The sequence below is a fragment of the Dipodomys ordii genome, unplaced genomic scaffold, assembly GCF_000151885.1.
Source record: "Dipodomys ordii isolate 6190 unplaced genomic scaffold, Dord_2.0 Scaffold47, whole genome shotgun sequence".
Taxonomy (NCBI): Eukaryota; Metazoa; Chordata; class Mammalia; order Rodentia; family Heteromyidae; genus Dipodomys; species Dipodomys ordii.
Genome location: NW_012267263.1, coordinates 371,882 through 392,266, shown reverse-complemented (window position 1 = coordinate 392,266; position 20,385 = coordinate 371,882). Strand labels below are relative to the sequence as shown.

Below are 20,385 nucleotides of genomic sequence, written 5' to 3'. Positions count from 1 at the left end.
CCACCCTCCCTCCAGGTTTGAGTAGGCTTAAAATTCAGGTTGTAAATGCAAGTTAATTTAAAAAAAAATAAGGAAGAAAGAAGAGGAAGTAAATGTGTTGACTCAAGTGTAAATAAGAGTTAACACCTAGGGCTCACATCTTAGCTCTAGATTTACTGGCATCCTGGGGAAAAGCATTGATTTAACTAGGGCTTCAATCTCCCATGCTTTGGTTACTTGATCTGTAAAATAAAGTGAAAGGATCTCCTTAGAAATTGAGAGTGTCACAGGAGATATGTGCAGAGGACCTAAAATAGTGCCTGGCACTCATTGTCTTGATAGTATCTCTTCATTTTCCTCAGGATGGTCTCCTTTACTTGATGGCTCCTAGTTTCCCTCCTCTGCATGTTCTCTCCTTCTGCTCCCATCCAAGTCCTAAGACGGACCTCTAGAACTGTCCACATTCCTGGTTAGGGCATACAATGTTCCCCTGCCCATTTGAATGTCCCTTCTTCCCAACAGAACTTTTCCAGGATGCTTACTTCAAGCACATTGAATAGTGACCTCAGATGCATTTCCTTGTCTGCAAATCTCTAGGAGCTCTAGTATACATGCTATTGTTTTCTCCTTTTGTCTGCATTCTTGCAGGTCAGGTTTCTTAGCTCTCAGTAGCTCAACTGCACTTCAATGAATTTGTGAGACATGGAAAAAACTACAAAAAGTCCAGGCTCACAGAGCCTGGTTTGGTGCTCTACAGCTCGTGACATGCTGTTTTATTTTGTCCTCTGAGGGTAAGGGTGAGTGAGGGCCCTTGGGTCTACAGGCTTAGTGGCCATGACTCGCCAAAGATACTGTTGTCACCTAGGCCAGCCAGTGGGTCTATTCAGTGATCACGGACAACATTGCCCCCTTTGCCCTGATTTGCATAGTAGCAATGTGATTCTGCACAGCCTCTTAGTCTATTAGTATTGGGAGAAGTTTGAGAGAACTAACCATGATGGCTGGGGTAGGAAGTTGATGTATGGTCATCTGACACATAACTCACTTTAAACTTGGGTTCTGCAGTCAGCCTTTAGCTAGCAATTGAGTAAGTGCTTAGATGTGCCAGATGCTCTTCAGGATAGTTTGATAGATTTTGATTCATTTAGTCTTTCCAAAAGCCCTATGAAGTAGGGACTCTCCATCTTTATAGACAAGGAAACCAAGGCAAAGAATGTATTTGTCCCTGGTCACAACTACTGAGTAGTAGATAGTCTGATGTGTTTAACCACTCACTACTACATTAATTGGCCTCCAAGATCCTAGAGCATGTGTGTAGCAATGCCTTGATTCTATTGAAAAAGTATTAAACGACTATTAGGCTCTCTGACTCTTTCCCCAGCATTCAGGTAAGGCTAGAACCAATGCCATTGGGTATAAGCAGACAGAGGTGTGTGTCCTCACACCCTCTCTTTCTTTCCCATTTCTTCTAGGTTCTTTCCAGAGGCAGGGCTCTACTTCTCTTCCCCTAACCCTGGCAAGCCCAGGTCTCTAAGCACCTTATCAATTCGGGATCCTGGACTGTGTTCTTATACCTTGACAGATATTATTCATCATAACTGCCCCACCTTGACTATCCAGTAAGTGTTTGCCAACTTTAAGAGCTACTATTACAGACTGACAACAGAGCTGTAAACAACAGACTGTGGGAAAAGTTCATTACAAAGTGCTAAGGTTCTTTCCCTGATCAGTCCTTTTATTCAATGTTTTTATAACCATGAAATGAAATAAAAGTGGAGGGAGAGTATTACTTTTGAAGGTGCCAGAATTGCACTCCAATCAGTGGCTCTGGGACATAAAACTTTTTCAGACATGACCTTAGGACCTAGAGTCTTGTATAACACAACTGTGCTAGATGTTCTGGGTAAGTCAGAGGACACTGAGATGAAGTTTAAGCCATTATAGATTACTCAGGTATAGTAATAATATACAGTATCTTTGTTTCTACTCCTCCGTGCCCTGTACTTGAGATGGTAAAAATGTGAGGATTCCAAAGCATTCTAAGCCTAGTAAGTATTTCTGGATGGAATATTTTTAATCTCATCCACCACCCTAACAAGAGACAAGGACCTAAATCTTCCCCTGCATGATTAAGCTTAAGCCATGTGATGGAAAAACCCTGAAAGGTGTCTTATTAGTATCCAAACTACACACCAGAGGTGTGTTGCACATAGGGGAAGGAATCTTTATCAGAAAAAATAGGAAAACTTCCAGGATAGAAAGAAAACATCCTCTTCCACCCAGTTGGGCATCCTAAGGCAGGTATTTGCATGCAAAGAGCTAAGTGGAAATTAGCATTTCCTGAAGACTTACTGAATTTTGGTCAACATTCACACTCTTTTTCTCATGTAATTCCGGCCAAAAAGCAAGAAGTATCAACTGCACGCAGTATTATACATTCTTGAGAACGCATGGGGACCTAGGAGTTGCTCAAGGTGACACACTGCAGCAAGTGAGTCAGAATATGAATCCGAAGCATTGTCCTTCCCGCTGCACCACAGCCAAGGCACAGAACCCAGGTCTGCGGCCGAGAACTTAATGACCCACAGCTCTGTGTTGCAACGGGGACGCAAACCGGTTCTCGTAACTCTCAGCCCTGCAATTTTCACCCCAGTGCATGACTGCGGGAGAAAAGTGACCACGTGAACCACCTCCGCCTGCTGGGCGGGGGACAGAGCCCATCCACGCCAAGGGCAAGTCAGGTGCGACAGCGAGCCGGGCCCGGATCCCGAGCTCCGGGGCACGCACTCCCCCGTTCCGTGACGGGAAGGGGGGAAGGAACTCCACCGACTCGGGTAACTGTACTCAAAGTGCGGCAGGGGAGCGGCAGGCACCGCAACCCAGGAGCCGGGTAGGGCAACCCAAGAAGTGACCTTGGTCGTGGCCTTTGTGTCGCCCTGGGACGATCTTCGCGCGCCAGACGAGAGCCCCTGCGGCATCGGCCGGTCAGCAGCCGAGGTGACCAGACTGGGCCAGCGTACCCGGGCGGGGCTGCTGGGAGGGGCTCTCCTGCCCCACGTGGACTAGCTCGGTACTGGAGGGCGTGGCCTTCGGCGCAGCTGGACCAATGAGCGTGAGCGTGGGGTTCACAAGGCGCGGCGCATTTTGCCGGAGGGGGAGGTATACGTCATCGTGGGGGCGGGGTTCCGGGCCGGCGCGAGGCGCGGCAGGTCACGCGGGTCGTGGCGCCAGCTATAAGTAAGGGCCGGCGCTTACTTCGCCAGAGTGATGGCTGCTGGCGCGCGTTGCGCTTTTTCTCATTCCAGTCGCTGAGGTACCCGTAGCTGTACTTTCCTGGGTGGGACGCGAGCCCTGCGAAGCGTTCCCGGTGTCGCTGTCCTGGCCCATCTGCTGGCCAGCCGCAGGTGCGTGCGTCCATCGCGTCGCCGCCAGGATCTCGCCTCGTTGTCTCCGCTAAGCCCTCGGTTTCCTCTGGTGAGTGGTGGCGCTGCCATGTAAAGGCTCTTTCTTCTCCCCGGGGCCGGGCAGGCCCGGACGCCGACGCGGAGGCGGCGGAAGCAGCCGGGCTGTTCGCGTCCACGCCGCTGTCACCCTCCCTCCCCCGCCCCTCGCCCGCCCGCCGCTGCCCTTTTTGGCGGTCCCGGGGCGGCGCGCGCGGGAATGGCCCTGCTTCGGTTTTCGCGCCGAGGACGCGCGCGCGGGCTGGCGATCGGGGCTGGGCCGGGCGCGCGCGGGCCCGGGCGCGGTAACCGGGCGCCACGTGCCCCGCCTGGCGCTTCCAGCGGTGGATAGCGGACTCGGGCGGCGGGCGGAGGCCATGGCGGGGGCCCGGCCGCGGGGGGCAGAGCGGGCTACGACCCCTCAAGGACGCGATGCTATTGTTATTTTCTCCTCCCTCGCTTCCTCAGGATGAACTTATGTCCTTTTTCTAACGCGCCATGGAATTCTGCGCCGTGCTTGTAGCCCTCCAGAACCCAAGAAACCCCAGACAGCAGACGCCCTGCAGCATCGTATAGCAGTGACTCCTCCGCCCGGTTTCTGTGCCGTAGTTTACAGTATTTAATTTTATATCATATATTATTTATTAGCATTTTGATACCTCATATTCTGTTTACACATCTTAAGAGCCGTTCAGTAATTCTCTCATTCATTAGAAAAGCATAAAACCACTATTCTAGAGAGAATGACACCAACCGCGGCCCTGCCTACTTCTGATTACCTATGGATGGTCATCCTGGGCTTCATCATTGCATTTATTTTGGCATTCTCCGTGGGAGCCAATGATGTAGCAAATTCGTTTGGTACCGCTGTGGGCTCAGGTGTTGTGACCCTGAAACAAGCCTGCATCCTAGCTAGCATCTTTGAAACAGTGGGCTCAGTCTTGCTGGGGGCCAAAGTGAGTGAAACCATCCGGAAGGGCTTGATTGATGTCAAGATGTACAACTCTACCCCAGAGCTGATGATGGCCGGCTCAGTCAGTGCTATGTTTGGTAAGTTCTTATGCATTGTGCTCTTAGTGGTGGATGAGCTAATTTATTATTGGTTACAGTTTTTGTGCTGAACCTATCTGATTATTTCTTTCAGACTGTACTGCTTACATAATAATAGTCTGCCCATTTTTACTTAATAACATTTGACTGTTTCAGGTTCTGCGGTATGGCAACTAGTGGCTTCGTTTTTGAAGCTCCCCATTTCTGGGACACATTGTATTGTCGGTGCAACCATTGGTTTCTCCCTTGTGGCAAAGAGACAAAACGGAGTCAAGTGGTCTGAACTGATAAAAATTGGTATGTTTAACTCTTAATGGCTTGACTTTTTTTTTTTTTTTTCTTGTCGTATGCTCCCACGGTAATGTGTATGGACAGCTTTTTTCTTTTCTTTTTTTTTGTCGGTCGTGGGGCTTGAACTCTGGGCCTGGGTGCTGTCCCTCAGCTCTCAGCTCTTCAGCTCAAGACTAGCGCTCTACCACTTGAACCACAAAGCCACTTCTGGTTTTGTGGGTCTTATTGGAGATAAGAGTCTCACAGACTTTCCTGCCTGGGCTGGCTTTGAACTTTGATTCTCAGATCTCAGCCTCCTGAGTAGCTAGGATTATAAGCATGAGCCACCAGCGCTGGCTCAAATGGACAGTTTTAAGGGTTTTACAAATAAGAGCATCAAACATTTGAAGGCCATTTGCCTCCTAGATTTCATTAGTTGATATCTTTTTTCTTAATGTGTTTTATTCCAGTGATGTCTTGGTTCGTCTCTCCACTGCTGTCTGGTATTATGTCTGGAATTTTATTCTTCCTTGTTCGTGCATTCATCCTCCGAAAGGTAACCTTTCTTCTTCCTTACTGGGCTTTTATGCAGTTCTCACGCAATCTTAATTCAAACTGACTGACATTCTTAAAATTGTGACTGGTATGTGGCATTGGAAAGTTAGTTATTTGTTCTGAACACCTCATGTATTTTGTGGAGTTCTGTGAAAGAATCAAGTTCTAAACACATATAAGGCATTCAGGAAGGAAACAATAGGATGTTGAGAGACTGAAAATATAGAATAAGGAAATTTATTTAAGTTGGCTTTGCCTAGTTGCATGTAGATTACTTTTTTTTTTTATACCAAAACCACCGCTATATTCAGGACATTAGGAATTGTAACCTTGAGACTCAAGTCCCAATTTCCCCCATGGCTCTTTCTAAACTGTCAGATAATTGAGTTTTTACAGGGCCAATTATAACCAGTTTATAAGCTTCTGGGTGAGGCCCTTATTCCCTATAATGGGTCCAGTTTCTCAGTAGGTAAAAAAAGCCACTAAAGGTGATTTTTTTTTTTTTGCCTTACCAAAAAAAATCAAGAATACAAGTATCCATTTAATTTCCTATTTGGAAATCACTTTTGAGAGACCCACTAGCACTTCTTTATCAGGAAGTCTAATGTGCTCCAAAACAGATGTAGACAAGAAGGGATTATATTGGCATTGGACTGAGTTACAGTAAGAACAAATGCATTTTTTTTTCAGGGAACAAAGTTGTCTTTTTTCTAAGGTGAATGGCTCTTAACTGTGCATTGTTGAGTTCTTTTTTTAAAATACCCCAAAACTTTAGAAATTTGAGTAAAAAGAGATAGGTGCCTTAGTCTCAAGAGGTGAGAATGTGTTCAGACCCTATTTGTCTGATCTATTTCTAAGCTTCTCTGGGGAAGGATTTATGTCTCTTCTCTGTAGAGATCCTTCAATTGCTAAATTGAATCATTTACCCATAGCCTGAGTCTAGCAGAATAAAGCTTCTAGCATTTGAAACATCTATAGTTTGGCATAGTGTGATAAAGAGACAGTTTATTGATACTCTTTTAAGTTTGATACTGCTTCATTCAGCAAGCATCTTCTCTCCCTCCCACTCACCAACCATGGTATATGGCAGTATGTTTAAATGTGGGGCTTCCAAATAGTCAAGGTCCTATCCTACTGTGTACTAGGACATCAGAAGAATTAATGGGAGCTCTTGTTATGGTTGTCTACTTTGAAAAGGTGTTTACTGGCTTTTTAGATGATTGGAAAGTAGATCATTCTGGTTTTAGAGAGGCTTGATGTGTCTGATCTCTTCTTATCTTCCCTGGAGAGGAAAATGGTGGTGCTTTAAGATGGAAGGCAGGGTTTTTAGGTGTTCAGAACCTTTAGACTGCTACAATCTGAATATTTTACTATTGATATAGTCTAATTCTTTAAAGTTCTGTCTTGAAAATTAGAATTTTTTTAATTTAAAAGATGTATTTTCAAATTTTTTATTTTTGGAATGCCTTTTCCAATAGTTTTGGTAATTTAATAGGTAGAATGGAGGAAGGACTTCTGTGAAGGACTGTAGCATTAAACAGTGGGTAGATGAAGTGAAAGCTTTCCTGCTGAAGATTTAAATTCTAGTCAGAGAAAGTCAGATTTTTGGCCTCTTCCTGTTAGGAAGTCACATAAACTATATCTAGGGTATCTGTTTTTTTCTTTGGGCAAAAACTAAAGGGAATACTCAAAGGGGGGTTGAAGATGCCTTTTCCCATCCCACATAATTAAAATGATGAGGCATTCACATGTTTTCTTTAACTTTTTAACTTCTTTGAATTTTAACAACTTTAACTAAAGTGCTCGGAATAGTTCTCCCACAGAATGACTAGGTGACCCAGTGTAGTTAACTTTATCAATTGGCTTCAGGTTATGATCTACTCAGATCATATAGTGATGAAAATTATTTCATAAAGATCACTAGCTCTGCTGGGCACTGGTGGCTCACACCTGTAATCCTAGCTACTCAGGAAGCTGAGATCTGAGGATTGCAGTTCAAATCCAACCCAGTCAGGAAAGGCCGTGAGACTCCATTTAACCACAAGAAAACTGGAAGTGGCACAGTGGCTCAAGTGATAGAGCAATTGCCTTGAGCTGAAGAGCTGGAGGGACAGTGCCCAGGCCCAGAGTTCAAGCCTTATGGCCGACAAAAATAAATAAATAAATAAAAATCACTAGCTCTGTTTATCTCTTGGGAGTACCTGGGATGAGACTGGAGAGGGAGTAGAAAAGGAGAGATCTGGCTAGGAAGGTGATTCAGTGGTGAGTCCTTGCCTTGCATGCATGAGACCCTGGGTTTGATTCCTCAGCACCACCTAAGCAGAAAAAGGCAAAAGTGGTGCTGTGGCTCAAGAGTGCTACCCTTGAGATAAAAGAGCTGAGGGACAGCGCCCAGGCACAAGAGTTCAGGCCCCACAATTGACAAAGGTGGGGCAGGGAGAGGGAGGGAGAGGCAGAGAGAGAGAGAGAGAGACACTTTCCTGACTTTGTTTAGACCATTGATTCTGTATTTTATGGTATACTATCAAGTACCATTTCTTATGCCCTTCCCAACTACTTGAGACTATCTCCATTTAGCTCAGGCTGTCCTCAAACTCAGTCCTGCCTCAGAATCCCAAGTGCTGGGATTACAGGCCTGTGGCATCTTATCTGTTCCTAGTCCCAGCTGCTTTAATATTGTTTCCTTCTGGGAGTACTTAATTGGGCTACAAGAAAAAATATTTACATCTTAAGTGACCAGTTAGTTTGACTTGTAGATAGATAGTGTATCACCAAATAGTCTTGAACTGATGTTAAAAGACCATTAAATGAGTTTTAATCTTAAGGTGGAGCCTTTAGGTTTCTTTGAAGACTTACCTTAAAACTCTGGATGGCCTGTCCACCTTAGGTTAAACTTGTTTGTCCTCAATGTATGACTGGCATTGGTCAGTGCTTCAGAGGTGAGAGAAAACAGTTCCTAAGTTCTAGGGTATTTTTGTTTTGAATTTCTGTTAGCATTCTTTTTTTTTTTTTTTGCCGGTCATGGGGCCTGAACTCTGGGCCTGGGCACTGTCCCTCAGCTCAAGGCTAGTGCTCTACCACTGGAGCCACAGCGCCACTTCCGGCTTTTTCTGTTTATGTGGTGCTGAGGAATCGAACCCAGGGCCTCATGCTTGCAAGACATGCACTCTACCGCTGAGCTACCTTCCCAGCCCTCTGTTAGCATTCTTTTAAATAATGGATGATAGTTAAAATTAAGGGAGGTTTTGAATGAAAGCCCATTTCTACTGGATAGGAATGGCACTCTTATTTCACACATGGCTCTACAAGCTTACTCTTCTATTTTATTGGAACTTAAGCCACCACCTCCCTCTCCTCAAAGTGCTGATCTCCCACTTCCCCCTTCCATCAGAAGCTTTAGAATACCTTTTGGATCTTCCCTTTTCATCCTCCCTGAAATTTTCCATTGGAATTGTGGTCAAGATAGTTCTTAGTTTAGCCTTCCCATGTATTTATTCAGATCTCTTTTTTTTTTTTTTTTTGGTGCAGTTTTGAGACTTAAATTCAGGATCTAGGAGCTGTCCCTGATTATTTTTACAGAGGGCTAGTGCTCTACCACTTGAGCCACAGTTCCACTTTCGGCCTTTTGATGGTTAATTGGCTAGCTTTGAACTGTAATCAGATCTTAGCCTCCCTTAGGAGGCTACTGACAGCTAGAATTATAGGTCTGAGCCATTGGTGTCCAGCCTGTTCATAGTTTTTAGGTGTTTGATTTGGATGCTTTTTTATGGAATAAATACATGTTTATTATAAGTGAAACATTTCTTTCTTTGCACTAGCCTTTACTGTTTCTTGAAACATTTCACATTTTTGCCTAAGAGCCTTTGCATTTGTCCATGGTTCTTGTCTTCAGCTCCCTATTTGCCTTCTACGTGAACATTTATGTCTGCTTAACTGATGTTTCCTGACCCTCTTCCCTCCCCCCCCCCCCGTTAAAATTTACCTCTTCATCACTAGACCCTTACTCTAAATTCTCAATTTTTGGATTATTTCATATTAGAAGACGAATGCCAGTTCTGTGTTATTCCTTCCAATATTTGTGCCCAGAGTAATTCTTGACAGTCTCTACTAATAGATGAACTATTAGTACACAGTAGATTTTTTTGTCTTCGTACTTTGTGAAGTATTCATGATGCAGTGTTTTTCAGATATTAGGTGATAGCTGCAGGTATGTTTTGCATTTTTCACTTTTAATCTGTGAAGGCATAAAATGAGGAAAATTATGTTTTTTTCATTTTTATTAAGTAACTGCATAAAGGAGTTAAAATTGTCTAAGTCAGGTAATAAGTACAGTGCTTCTTGATAATATCACTCTTTCATTTTAACATTATTATTTCTCTTGTTTAGTAGATCCTCCAGCAGATACTTAGATTTGCATGTGAATTTCACATACCTTAAGCCATTAGATACTGAAACTGATTATTCAGGATGTTATTAGCCACTTATTATTTTTTTTGTCAGTTGTGGGCCTTGAACTCTGGGCCTGGGCTCTGTCTCTGTTTTCTTCAGCTCAAGGTGAATGCTCTACCTCTTGAGCCACAGCACCACTTCCGGTTTTCTAGTGGTTTATTGGAGATAAGAGTCTCATGGACGGGGCTGGGAAGGTGGCTCAGTGGTAGAGCACTTGCCTTGCTTGCCTGAGGCCCTGGGTTCGATTCCTCAGCACCACATAAGCAAAAAGAAAAAAGGCAGAAGTGGCGCTGTGGCTCAAGTGGTAGAGCGCTAGTCTTGAGCTGAAGAGTTGAGGGACAGCGCCCAGGCCCAGAGTTCAGGCCCCATGACCGGACCCCCCCCCAAAAAAAAAAAAGTCTCATGGACTTTCCTGCCCGGGCTAGCTTTGAACTGTGATCCTCAGATCTCAGCCCTCCTGAGTAGCCACCGGTGCCTGGCATTAGTCACTTATATAAAGAAGAAAGTCTGGTTATTAAAAATAGCAAAAGAAAAAAACCAAAAAACTCAAACCCAGCTTTTGGTGGAAAGCAAAATTAGTTTTTTATTTTTGTTTTTAAACAGATACTTCCAGGAACAAGTGTAGGAAAGTCCCAGTTGGCCTTGGAACTTTCTATGGAGAAACCAGTGTTAGCACTGAAATTCCAAACCTATCACAAGATTCTCAGGCAAAGTGTTAGCTTTAACAGCTTTTAAGATACTGATCTTAATGTTTTACAGGAAGACCCAGTTCCTAATGGTTTGCGAGCTTTGCCATTTTTTTATGCCTGCACAGTTGGAATAAACCTCTTTTCCATCATGTATACTGGAGCACCGTGTAAGTACATGTCAAAATATTGAAGTGTGAATTTAAAGTTATTTACAAAACTTGTATTAAATGCCCAATTTACCCCTTTTTGCTTTACAGGGCTGAAATCTTCTAGAAGGTGACTGGCCTGCACCCATTTCAGAAGGCTGCAGGCTAGTGTACACTGAGTTAACCTAGATAGTTTTTCAACCAAAGAGACCTGCTCAGATTCTAAATCACTACAGAACTTTCCTCTTTAGTCTTCACAGGATCTACCAGGATCCATCAATAATATGATCTTCTCCCTCCCTTCTTCCTATCTATGCTAAAAAATGCTGGACCTCACTACTGAAGAGTTATTAGTTTTTTTATTTGTTCTTCAATAATCAGTCATTTAGGACTGGTTTCTGGAACCATTTTTCTCTCTCAAATGGAGCTACTTCTTTTTCTAAGTACTTAATTTACCCTCTTGAATCTACTTGAATGAGAAGAGTTGGGATGTTTAACATCTGGCCTGAGTGCACTTGGAAGAAGAATTCATGCAGCTGAAAGGAAAAGTAATTTGAGAATGTAAAGGTTGAGATGTTGCTTGATTTCATATTCGGACTAAGCAAGGCATGAATTTAGTTGTGCTGCATGTTTAATTTAGCAGCTATAAGTAATTAGTTATCTCTAGCACCTTACTAGGTAGGACAGATCAGTTTTGGCCTCATGTGGTTTGATGATTTTTGACTGTTAATGTATTTCAACTTTTGTCTGTGACCCACTGGAAAAATTTCATGTTGCTACCCAGTGCACATGTGTATCTGTGTGTATATAAATAGAAAGCTAGGTTATCATAAAGCAGTTTATCCTTATCATGGACAGTGAGCTTATCTATTTTCAAATATTCTTTTAAGGAATCTTAAAAAACAATTTAGTTTGTGGCCCATTAAGCTGATTTCATTTCTGATTAACGAGTCATGACTTGCTTCTTAAGTCTCACTAAGTGTAGTAAGTCATTGATGAAAAAACAAAGCTAGCAAAATATTTTTAGTCTTGTCATCATTCTTGGTATATCAGTAAAGAAATGGGCAGTTTTATGAGAATATTGGTCTTGGAGGATAGTGCAGTCCTTGCCAAATGGCACAGGCAAGGAAATGCTTGTAAGCAGTTTCCATTCTGTTATAAATTGAATTTTTTGTGCTAAACTAAAATGTCTCCCATGAGATTCTAAGCACTTAGTATTTATGTGGTAGTTGCAAAGCTCATAGTTAAGATTAGCAACCAAAATATTAAATCATTTTTGGATATGGGAACTTAGATATTTTTGTTTTTTCTTCTATGGATTATTTTCAAGAATGCAGACATTTAAATCATGACAGATCCATGTTTCATGTATATTTGAATTTCTGTGACTATTAACTCAAAATTTAAAGTAAAATTATAATTGAAAAGACCAATAGTCATGTAGAACTTTAGTTTTAAAGTGACCTCAGTTTTTGTTTCTTAAAGGTTGATTATTTTGAAAGCAGTAGAACTTTATATGTTAAATATCTGTTGAGCAAGATGGAGTACAGCAACCACAAGTAACTATGCTGCTGTCGAAACTATGTCATAATGTCTCTTAAGGCTTAAATCATATTGTACTTCTGTTTCTATAGTAGCTTAGAGCCTATTGGCATGCAGCATGATAAACAGATAATAACTAATATTACCTATCCTTGAGCCATGGATGAAGCTTGCCTGTTGACATTGGTGGGCAAGTCTGAAAAGATCATGGCCTGTTAAGTAAAACTCTTGCAAAACTTTGTTTGTGAAAGACAACTATTTGGGTCTATGAAGGTGGCTTAGTGGTAGAGTGCTTGCCTTGCATACATGAGACCCTGGGGTTCGATTCCTCAGCACTATATAAGCAGAAAAAAGCCGGAAGTAGTGCTATGGCTCAAATGGTAGAGTACTAGCCTTGAGCTGAAGAGCTGAGGGACAGTGCCCAGGCCCAGCATTCAGGCCCCATGACTGACCCCCCCCCCCAAAAAAAAACCAACAACAACTATTTAACTCTGTAAGCTATTGTCTTCCTATAGCTAATATCCCAGTTTTCTGTTTGAGTTTGGTAATGTTTTAAAAGAGATATTTGAAGGCTAATAAAATGAATGAATTTTTTTCACAGAGAATTATTTCAGCATGTCAAATGTGATTATTAGGGCATCTTTGTAAGCATTCAAGTAAGTTGGTTTATGCAAGAGTGATTTGTGGCAGTTAGAATTAGGAGTCAGGAGGGAAGTAGAGGGCTAGAATATGAAGACGCTTAGGGCCCTTCAGTGTTTCAATGGACCAAAACTGGTATGGCTTTCTGTGTAATAACTTTGAATTGGGCTGGCTTGGGGAAGTGCTCCATCTCCACAGGTGGACTTACATGTTCTAAGGGGGGCTGTTGCCCTAGGGTTTTCAAGATGCACCATTTTATCTCCTAGTGCTGGGCTTTGACAAACTTCCTCTGTGGGGTACCATCCTCATCTCGGTGGGCTGTGCAGTTGTCTGTGCCCTTATCGTCTGGTTCTTTGTATGTCCCAGGATGAAGAGAAAAATTGAACGTAAGTAATAACTTGTAGCAGAACAGTTTAACTAGCAATATAATACGTAAATCTTTTTGTTTGGCTACATATAAAAATCCACTGGACAGACTGACACCATAAAATATATAGTGTAGTAATTGGAGAGTAAGTTTGTTGCCCAGATTATTTTAAATGGACTTAAAATGAGCTAATCTTGATTATTAACTAATTATTACTAATTAACTAATTACATTATTAACTAATCTTAATCATTAAGAATATTTGACCAGTGCTGGAGAGAGAAGCTAGGTGTTTAATCTTTCTTATACATATATCTTAGTCAGTTGGCACTGACAGGTAAGTACAGAGAAGTACATTAGTTGAGAAGCATGAAGATATCTTTATTAAGGTACAGATTTCCTAATAAAAATGAAGGGCAGGTACAAAATACTCTCAATGTAGGAAACATTTGCCCAACTACTTATGAGTAATTTTAGATTCAGTCACAGCTAAGGCTTATGCTTTAGTATAATTCTAGATGTAAACTTTTACACATTGTATCCCAAATCTACTGTAAAGTGTAGATACATATACAAATTCACATTGCATTTGTACTAGAATTGTAGCACAAATTCTGGAATTCTAGATGGAAACATTTACACATTGTATCCCAAATCTACTGTAAAGTGTAGATACATACACAAATTCACATTGCATTTGTACTAGAATTGTAGCACAAATTCTGGAAGTCAGCATCATTAGATGTCAGTTGAGTCACTTAGGCTGTTATTATTGTAATAACTATCTTGGTTAGTAAAATTCTGACTTAAATCTAGATCTAAAATTCCTTTACTAACTGAGCTTTGAAAAGAATCATCATCTATCATTTTCATCCCTACAAATGCTAAATTAGCAAGGTCTAGTATATTCCTAGAGGCAGTGGGATGCATACTGAGTGGAGTTAGGAAGATTCAACTGAGGAGCCTTCTACAGGCTCTGTGCTAGTCAGCTGTGCTGCATCCACTGGGGAAATGAGGCTTTTAGGACTCCTGACCTCATTTCTCCCTCAGTCTGGAAGAAGAGACAAATCTTGCTTTAATGTTAATCTAGTTTGAGGTTCTTGAACTCTTGATAGTTAAAGATGTACTAACTTGATAGGCTACAAGGTTTAGAACTACAAGGCAGGTTTTGTTTCATAGAAGTAGAGGCCAGTTTATCGAAATTTCATTTTTAAAAAGAATTAGGGCCAAGCTGAGCTCTTCAGTTTTTTTGTGAGGTGCTGTAAAGAAAAGAAAATCTAAGAAAGAATTTTAGGTTGTAGAGACAACCTAAAATATTTACTAAAATTTGCAACCCTAGTGGCTTGTGCACTGAATTGCTGGCTTATTCCCAAGTGAAAGCAAATAACCAAGCAAGCAGGAAGCTAACCTAAAATTTAGCTCAAGTTTATAGGTATTATTAATTTTTTTTCTTTTTGGCCAGTCATGGGAGTTGAACTCAGAGCCTGGGTGTTGTCCCTGAGCAATTTCACTCAAGGCTAATACTCTACCACTTTGAGCCACAGTTACCACTCTGGCTTCTTCTGTTTATGTGATACTGAGGATTTGGACCCAGGGCTTCATGAATGCTAGGCAAGCACTCTACCACTAAACCACATTCCCAGCCCTCATTAATTTTGTTAAAATTGAGTTTGGGGTGGGAGAAATAGGGGATGTGGAACAAGGGGAGTATGTCAAAAGCATACTAAGTTCTCCTCCTTTTCTTCCCTAGGAGAAATAAAATCTAGTCCTTCTGAAAGCCCCCTAATGGAAAAGAAGAACAGCTTAAAAGAAGACCATGAAGAAACAAAGTTGTCTCTTGGTGATATTGAAAACAGGAATCCTACTTCTGAGGTAGGGTCTGCCATTCTGCCTCTCCGAGCTGCAGTGGAGGAGAGGACAGTGTCTTTCAAACTTGGAGATCTTGAGGAAGCTCCAGAGCGAGAGAGGCTTCCCAACGTGGACCTGAAAGAGGAGACTAGCATTGACAGCCCCATGAATGGTGAGTTGACAGTCCCAGAGTTGGGTTCTCTTCTCTGTAGTGGTGAGGAGACTACTGTTTAGACTTGATTTTCTTTGTGTTGAGCATTACCTTTTTGGTCTTGGCCAGGTGCAGTGCAGTTGCCTAATGGGAACCTTGTTCAGTTCAATCAAGCTGTTAGCAACCAGATAAACTCCAGTGGTCACTATCAGTATCACACTGTGCATAAAGATTCTGGCTTGTACAAAGAACTGCTCCATAAACTACATCTGGCCAAAGTGGGAGACTGCATGGGAGATTCTGGTGACAAGCCTTTGAGACGCAATAATAGCTACACTTCCTATACCATGGCAATTTGTGGCATGCCCCTGGATTCATTCCGTGCCAAAGAAGGTGAACAGAAGGGAGAAGAAATGGAGAAGCTGACCTGGCCTAATGCAGACACTAAGAAGCGAATTCGGATGGACAGTTACACCAGTTACTGCAATGCTGTATCTGAGCTTCACTCGGCATCTGAGATGGACATGAGTGTCAAGGCTGAGATGGGTCTGGGTGAGAGAAAAGGGAGTGCTGGCTCTCTTGAAGAGTGGTATGACCAGGATAAGCCAGAAGTCTCTCTTCTCTTCCAGTTCCTGCAGATCCTTACAGCTTGCTTTGGATCATTTGCCCATGGTGGCAATGATGTCAGGTCAGTCTACTTCGTTCTCGGCATTGCTGAGTTTTATTTTTAAATGGTCCTTCCCTTGTGCTTGTGGTGGTGTTTCTACCACCAGAGGGATATTGAATAATAATCTAGACAGGATGAAGTAATAGCAGTTACTGACTTAGAGAAATTATAAGAATGTTTTGAGCCTTATTTCTGCACATGATAAATATAAACATGTGTTTCTAGAGAAACCTTTGTCCAAGTGGGACTTAGGTCTGTGATAGTAAATTGTGAGATGTAAGGTAGAAAAACTTAAAATTACTGCCTTCCCTGTTGGATGAATTTGTGGGTCACTAAGATTCATTGTGGCCTGTAAACTTCTGAGGACCTAAGAGCTGTTTTAAGCAGTGCACCAACTGCATGGTACCCCTCATGTCAGAGCAGCTTTCATTTTCTTCTGTTGTGTATGCTGGGGTTCATAGGTTAGTTAATTAAATGAACTTGAAAGCAAGACCGAACAACCAAGAAAAGCAGTTAGTAAGTGAATCTTGTCAAGAAGTGCTTTTGTCTGAAAAGTCATGCTTGCCTGCTTATCTTTTTTGTTGTCTTTCAGCAATGCCATTGGTCCTCTGGTTGCTTTGTATCTAGTTTATGTCACACAGGATGTTTCTACTGAAGCGGCAACACCAATATGGCTTCTACTATATGGTGGTCTTGGCATCTGTATTGGGCTGTGGGTCTGGGGAAGGAGAGTTATCCAGACTATGGGGAAAGATCTGACACCAATCACACCCTCTAGGTGAGTAGGTGAAGCAGGTTTGACACTGAGTAATGCTTGTTTCTCAAGAGATGTAATACTGTGTGGTGCTAACACTAGTCTGAATCTTTTCAACTTGTCTGGCCATATAGTCAAACATTAATCTTCAGCGGTCTCTTAACAGAATTTTCTTATAAAGATATATACCAAAGGTAATTACCTATATACTAGGTTTTCATTTGGTAGGCAAGTCTGATATTTACAAATTTGTTAAAATAAAAGTGTAAACTAATAAAATAACAGAATTTAACACTCAGGTATTAGACAGTAGGGGAAAGGACAGCCCTGTGGTCTGATTTAAAATTGATACCAATACCAGAAGCTACCATAAATAAAGGTAAGTAAAGATGGAGTCTGTCACAGAGTAGAACAAAGCAAAGTTGTAATTCAAGGTAGAGTTAGCTTAACAAAAAAAACCCTAAATTCTTGACAAGAATCTTTTTTTGTCTGTAGTGGCTTCAGTATTGAGCTGGCATCTGCCCTCACTGTGGTAATTGCATCAAACATTGGCCTTCCCATCAGTACAACACACTGTAAAGTAAGTGATGTGCCTTTTATATGGTTCTGGTCATATGTGGCTTTAAAAAACTTTCCTTGTGCAGACATCTTAAAGAGATCACATGTTTAGGACAACTAATTACAAGGATAAAAACTTAACATTTAATGATTTCTTGTTTTACTCATTTACTTATTTAAGTTACCTCATATAGAGTTAACTTTTGATTTATGGGTACTGGGCTTTTTGTCACCTGTTATTGCAGTCCTATTATGATTTTAATCTTCAGTCATCTCCTTAGCACCATTATGTTCTTTTTCCATAGGAAAGCCATCTAGAGAAGTTGAGATGTATGTGTGCTAAAAGACTTTAATTCTGGCTAGCTGGGCTCTTGTTAGCACTGTAATGGCTGACACCTGATTTTAACAAGTTTGTGAGGCTGTTGGACTATTGGACGGTTGGAAGGTGACATGTGCAGTTCTCAGGACGGTAGTTCTGAGAAATTTACTGAATCTTAAAGTTGCTCCATGATCATGCAATGATTTATAGGAAAAGGAAAAAACTGGCTTTAAAATATGTGAATTTAGACCAACCTGGAACCTAGTTTTTTTTTTCCTTTTTTAAAAAAATTTAACTCCTTTCTCTGCTAGGATGTCTGTAGGCCATCAGTTGTAAAGCCTTATATGAGCTACTGTCTAGAATGATCTTTAGGAAGTCTAAACTTTATTATTAAAAACAGTGCAAGTTCATTAAATTCTAGCTTAGAAGGGAAAAAGATATGTTCTTGTATAATTTTAGTACAATAGCATAGATTTGATTGATTTCTATATTGCCTTTATCTTCCTATGAGTAATTGTAACTTGTTGGAAACCAGCTTTTGGCTGGGTGTGTGGTGATGCATACCTAAAATCTCAGTCCTTAAGATGCTGAAGCAGACAGATTGGAAGTTCTAGGCCAGCCTAGACTACATAATGAGTTCGAGCTCAGAAAAAAAAGCAAACAATTAGCTTTGTTCATCCCGTCAATTATCTGGGCTCCTTGTTTAAACAGCTTCAGATGTGTTTTTGCTGAGATATCTTTTGCACTTCAGTTAATATCTTTCGTCTGTTTTTCCTAGGTGGGTTCTGTTGTATCGGTTGGCTGGCTCCGATCCAAGAAAGCTGTTGACTGGCGACTTTTCCGCAACATTTTTATGGCTTGGTTTGTCACAGTCCCCATTTCTGGTATTATCAGTGCTGCCATCATGGCTGTTTTTGATCACCTCATCAGAGCTTTTAAATCTTAAATTTGTGTCAATGTTTGGGACCACCTTACACATTTCTGCTCCCTTGAAGAATGAATAACAGTGTTACTGAAGACCGAGAAGAGTTTTAAATTTGAGACCTGTGGGAGGGAAGTGTTAATTATACTATAATTGCTTTTGTGCTAAATATGACTTGTCTCAAAATTAGCTATGTAAAATAACCAGGTTTCCACTGGTTCCTACTAAGTCCCCCTTCTGGGCTGTGAATTCCTGTACATATTTCTCTACTTTTTGTATCAAGCTTCAATTCCATTATGTTTTAATGTTGTCTTTAAAGATAGCTTGTGTGGGTTTTTTTTTTTTTCTTTTTAACACCAGACAGAACCATTTGACAGAGTATACTCTGCTTTGTTGGTTTCACCAGCTTCTGCCCTAACACGCACCAGGTGTTAACAATAAAACATATAGCTGAAGCTTCCCTTATAGTCTCTTCTAGAAGTGGAGTGAATCATTGGCACTCTGCCCTCCTGTCATTCATGGCAGATTTTGTTGGCATATATGGGAACCTTAGAGGGATGTGGTTCTTTGGACACAGTGAAAATTAAAGTTAGTAGTAACTTCTTTGCAAGCGACCCATTGGTTTATTGCTGAGAAGTAGAAGAAAAAAAACCTTTGGACAATTGTGGTGATTTCTTTTAAGATTTTTGACAGTATGGGTTGGGTGATTGAAGTGGAATATGAATTTGGGGCAATTAAAATGGGACAGCCTTCCATGTTCATCTGTCTACCTCTTAACTGAATAAAAAGCCTACAGTTTTTAGAAGATTGGTTCTTGTGGTTTTTATTCATATTTTCATTGTCTGGGCTTCTAACCAGTTAGCTTTATATAATATTAGTAACAATGTATGTGTATCCTCACAAGTGAAAGCTAGAACTAACTTCAGGGTCCACATACTACATTCTTAATATTTCTTATGATCCCAGAATATGTACAACATAATCCATAGAGATTGTTGAGGCAATATGGTGCTTTCATTTAGATAGCACAGTCTAGATATTGTTAACATGTATTTAGCTAACATGTATCTAGATATATGTTAGCATGTATTTAGCCAATATTCTCAGATTTCAGCTGATGGCTCACACCTGTAATCGTAGCTACTTAGGAGGGTTGAGATCTGAGAATCTTGGTTGGAAGCCATCCCCATCACACAAATCTGTGAGCCTTATCTCCAGTTGGACTAGTGAAAAGCTGGAACTGGAGTTGTGGCTCAAGAGGTAAAGCACCAGCCATGAGACTAAATAGCCAAACCAGGTAATTCCCTGAGTTCAAGCTCCAGTTCTGGTCCAAACAAAACATTACTTTGCATACTAGGTTGACCATTTCTATTCTGAGAATTGTGGGTCAGATGCTTTTTAATTTTTTTTAGAGTACATTAAATACAATTGTTAAATCACTCATTAATTGCTTCCAGTGTCATACATATTAAAGGTAATTTTCTATCCATGGTCATTTGCAAATGCATTAACAATATTCCCTATCAATCTGAAAACTGACATTATTCTTTTTGCTGCTTTGATTTGTATTTTCAACCCATTTCTCCCATAGCATTTAATCCTAGAAATATGTATGTCTTATGCTTTAAGATCTCTGAGCATCATCTCTGGAACAAAAAAATGTATTGTTTTAACAATATTAAATTTTTAAAAAACTAATCATATGTATTTCAAAATGTCAGGTGGCCAGGTGCAGTGGCTCATGCCTATAGTCACAGCTATGGAAGGCCTATACCCATTGTTAGGAGTATCATGGTCAGAGGCCAGACTACAAAAACTGAAAACTATTTGAAAAATGATCAAAGGATTAAAGGGCTGATGCTGCCTCAAGTGGTGGGGTGCTTGCACAAGTTTAAGGCCTAGAATTAAAAAAGAGCCAGCAGGGCTGGGAAGATGGCTCAGTGGTAGAGTGCTTGTCTTGCATGCTTGAGGTCCTGGGTTCGTTTCCTTAGCACCACATAAGCAAGAAGAAAAAAGCTGGAAGTGGTGCTGTGGCTCAAG

General features: G+C 41.3%; 1 protein-coding gene across 1 annotated transcript; it reads left to right on the top strand.

The window, feature by feature from the left end:
• The first annotated feature begins 3,234 nt into the window (after nucleotides 1-3,234).
• On the top strand, nucleotides 3,235-19,150 carry Slc20a1 (solute carrier family 20 (phosphate transporter), member 1). Its single transcript, XM_013019816.1, has 11 exons — nucleotides 3,235-3,453; nucleotides 3,888-4,469; nucleotides 4,626-4,766; nucleotides 5,210-5,295; nucleotides 10,503-10,599; nucleotides 13,026-13,145; nucleotides 14,877-15,146; nucleotides 15,255-15,813; nucleotides 16,385-16,570; nucleotides 17,042-17,126; nucleotides 18,202-19,150. The coding sequence occupies exons 2-11, from the start codon at nucleotides 4,163-4,165 to the stop codon at nucleotides 18,367-18,369; spliced, it is 2,019 nt and encodes a 672-aa protein (XP_012875270.1). The 5' UTR covers nucleotides 3,235-3,453; nucleotides 3,888-4,162; the 3' UTR covers nucleotides 18,370-19,150.
• The last annotated feature ends 1,235 nt before the right edge of the window (nucleotides 19,151-20,385 follow it).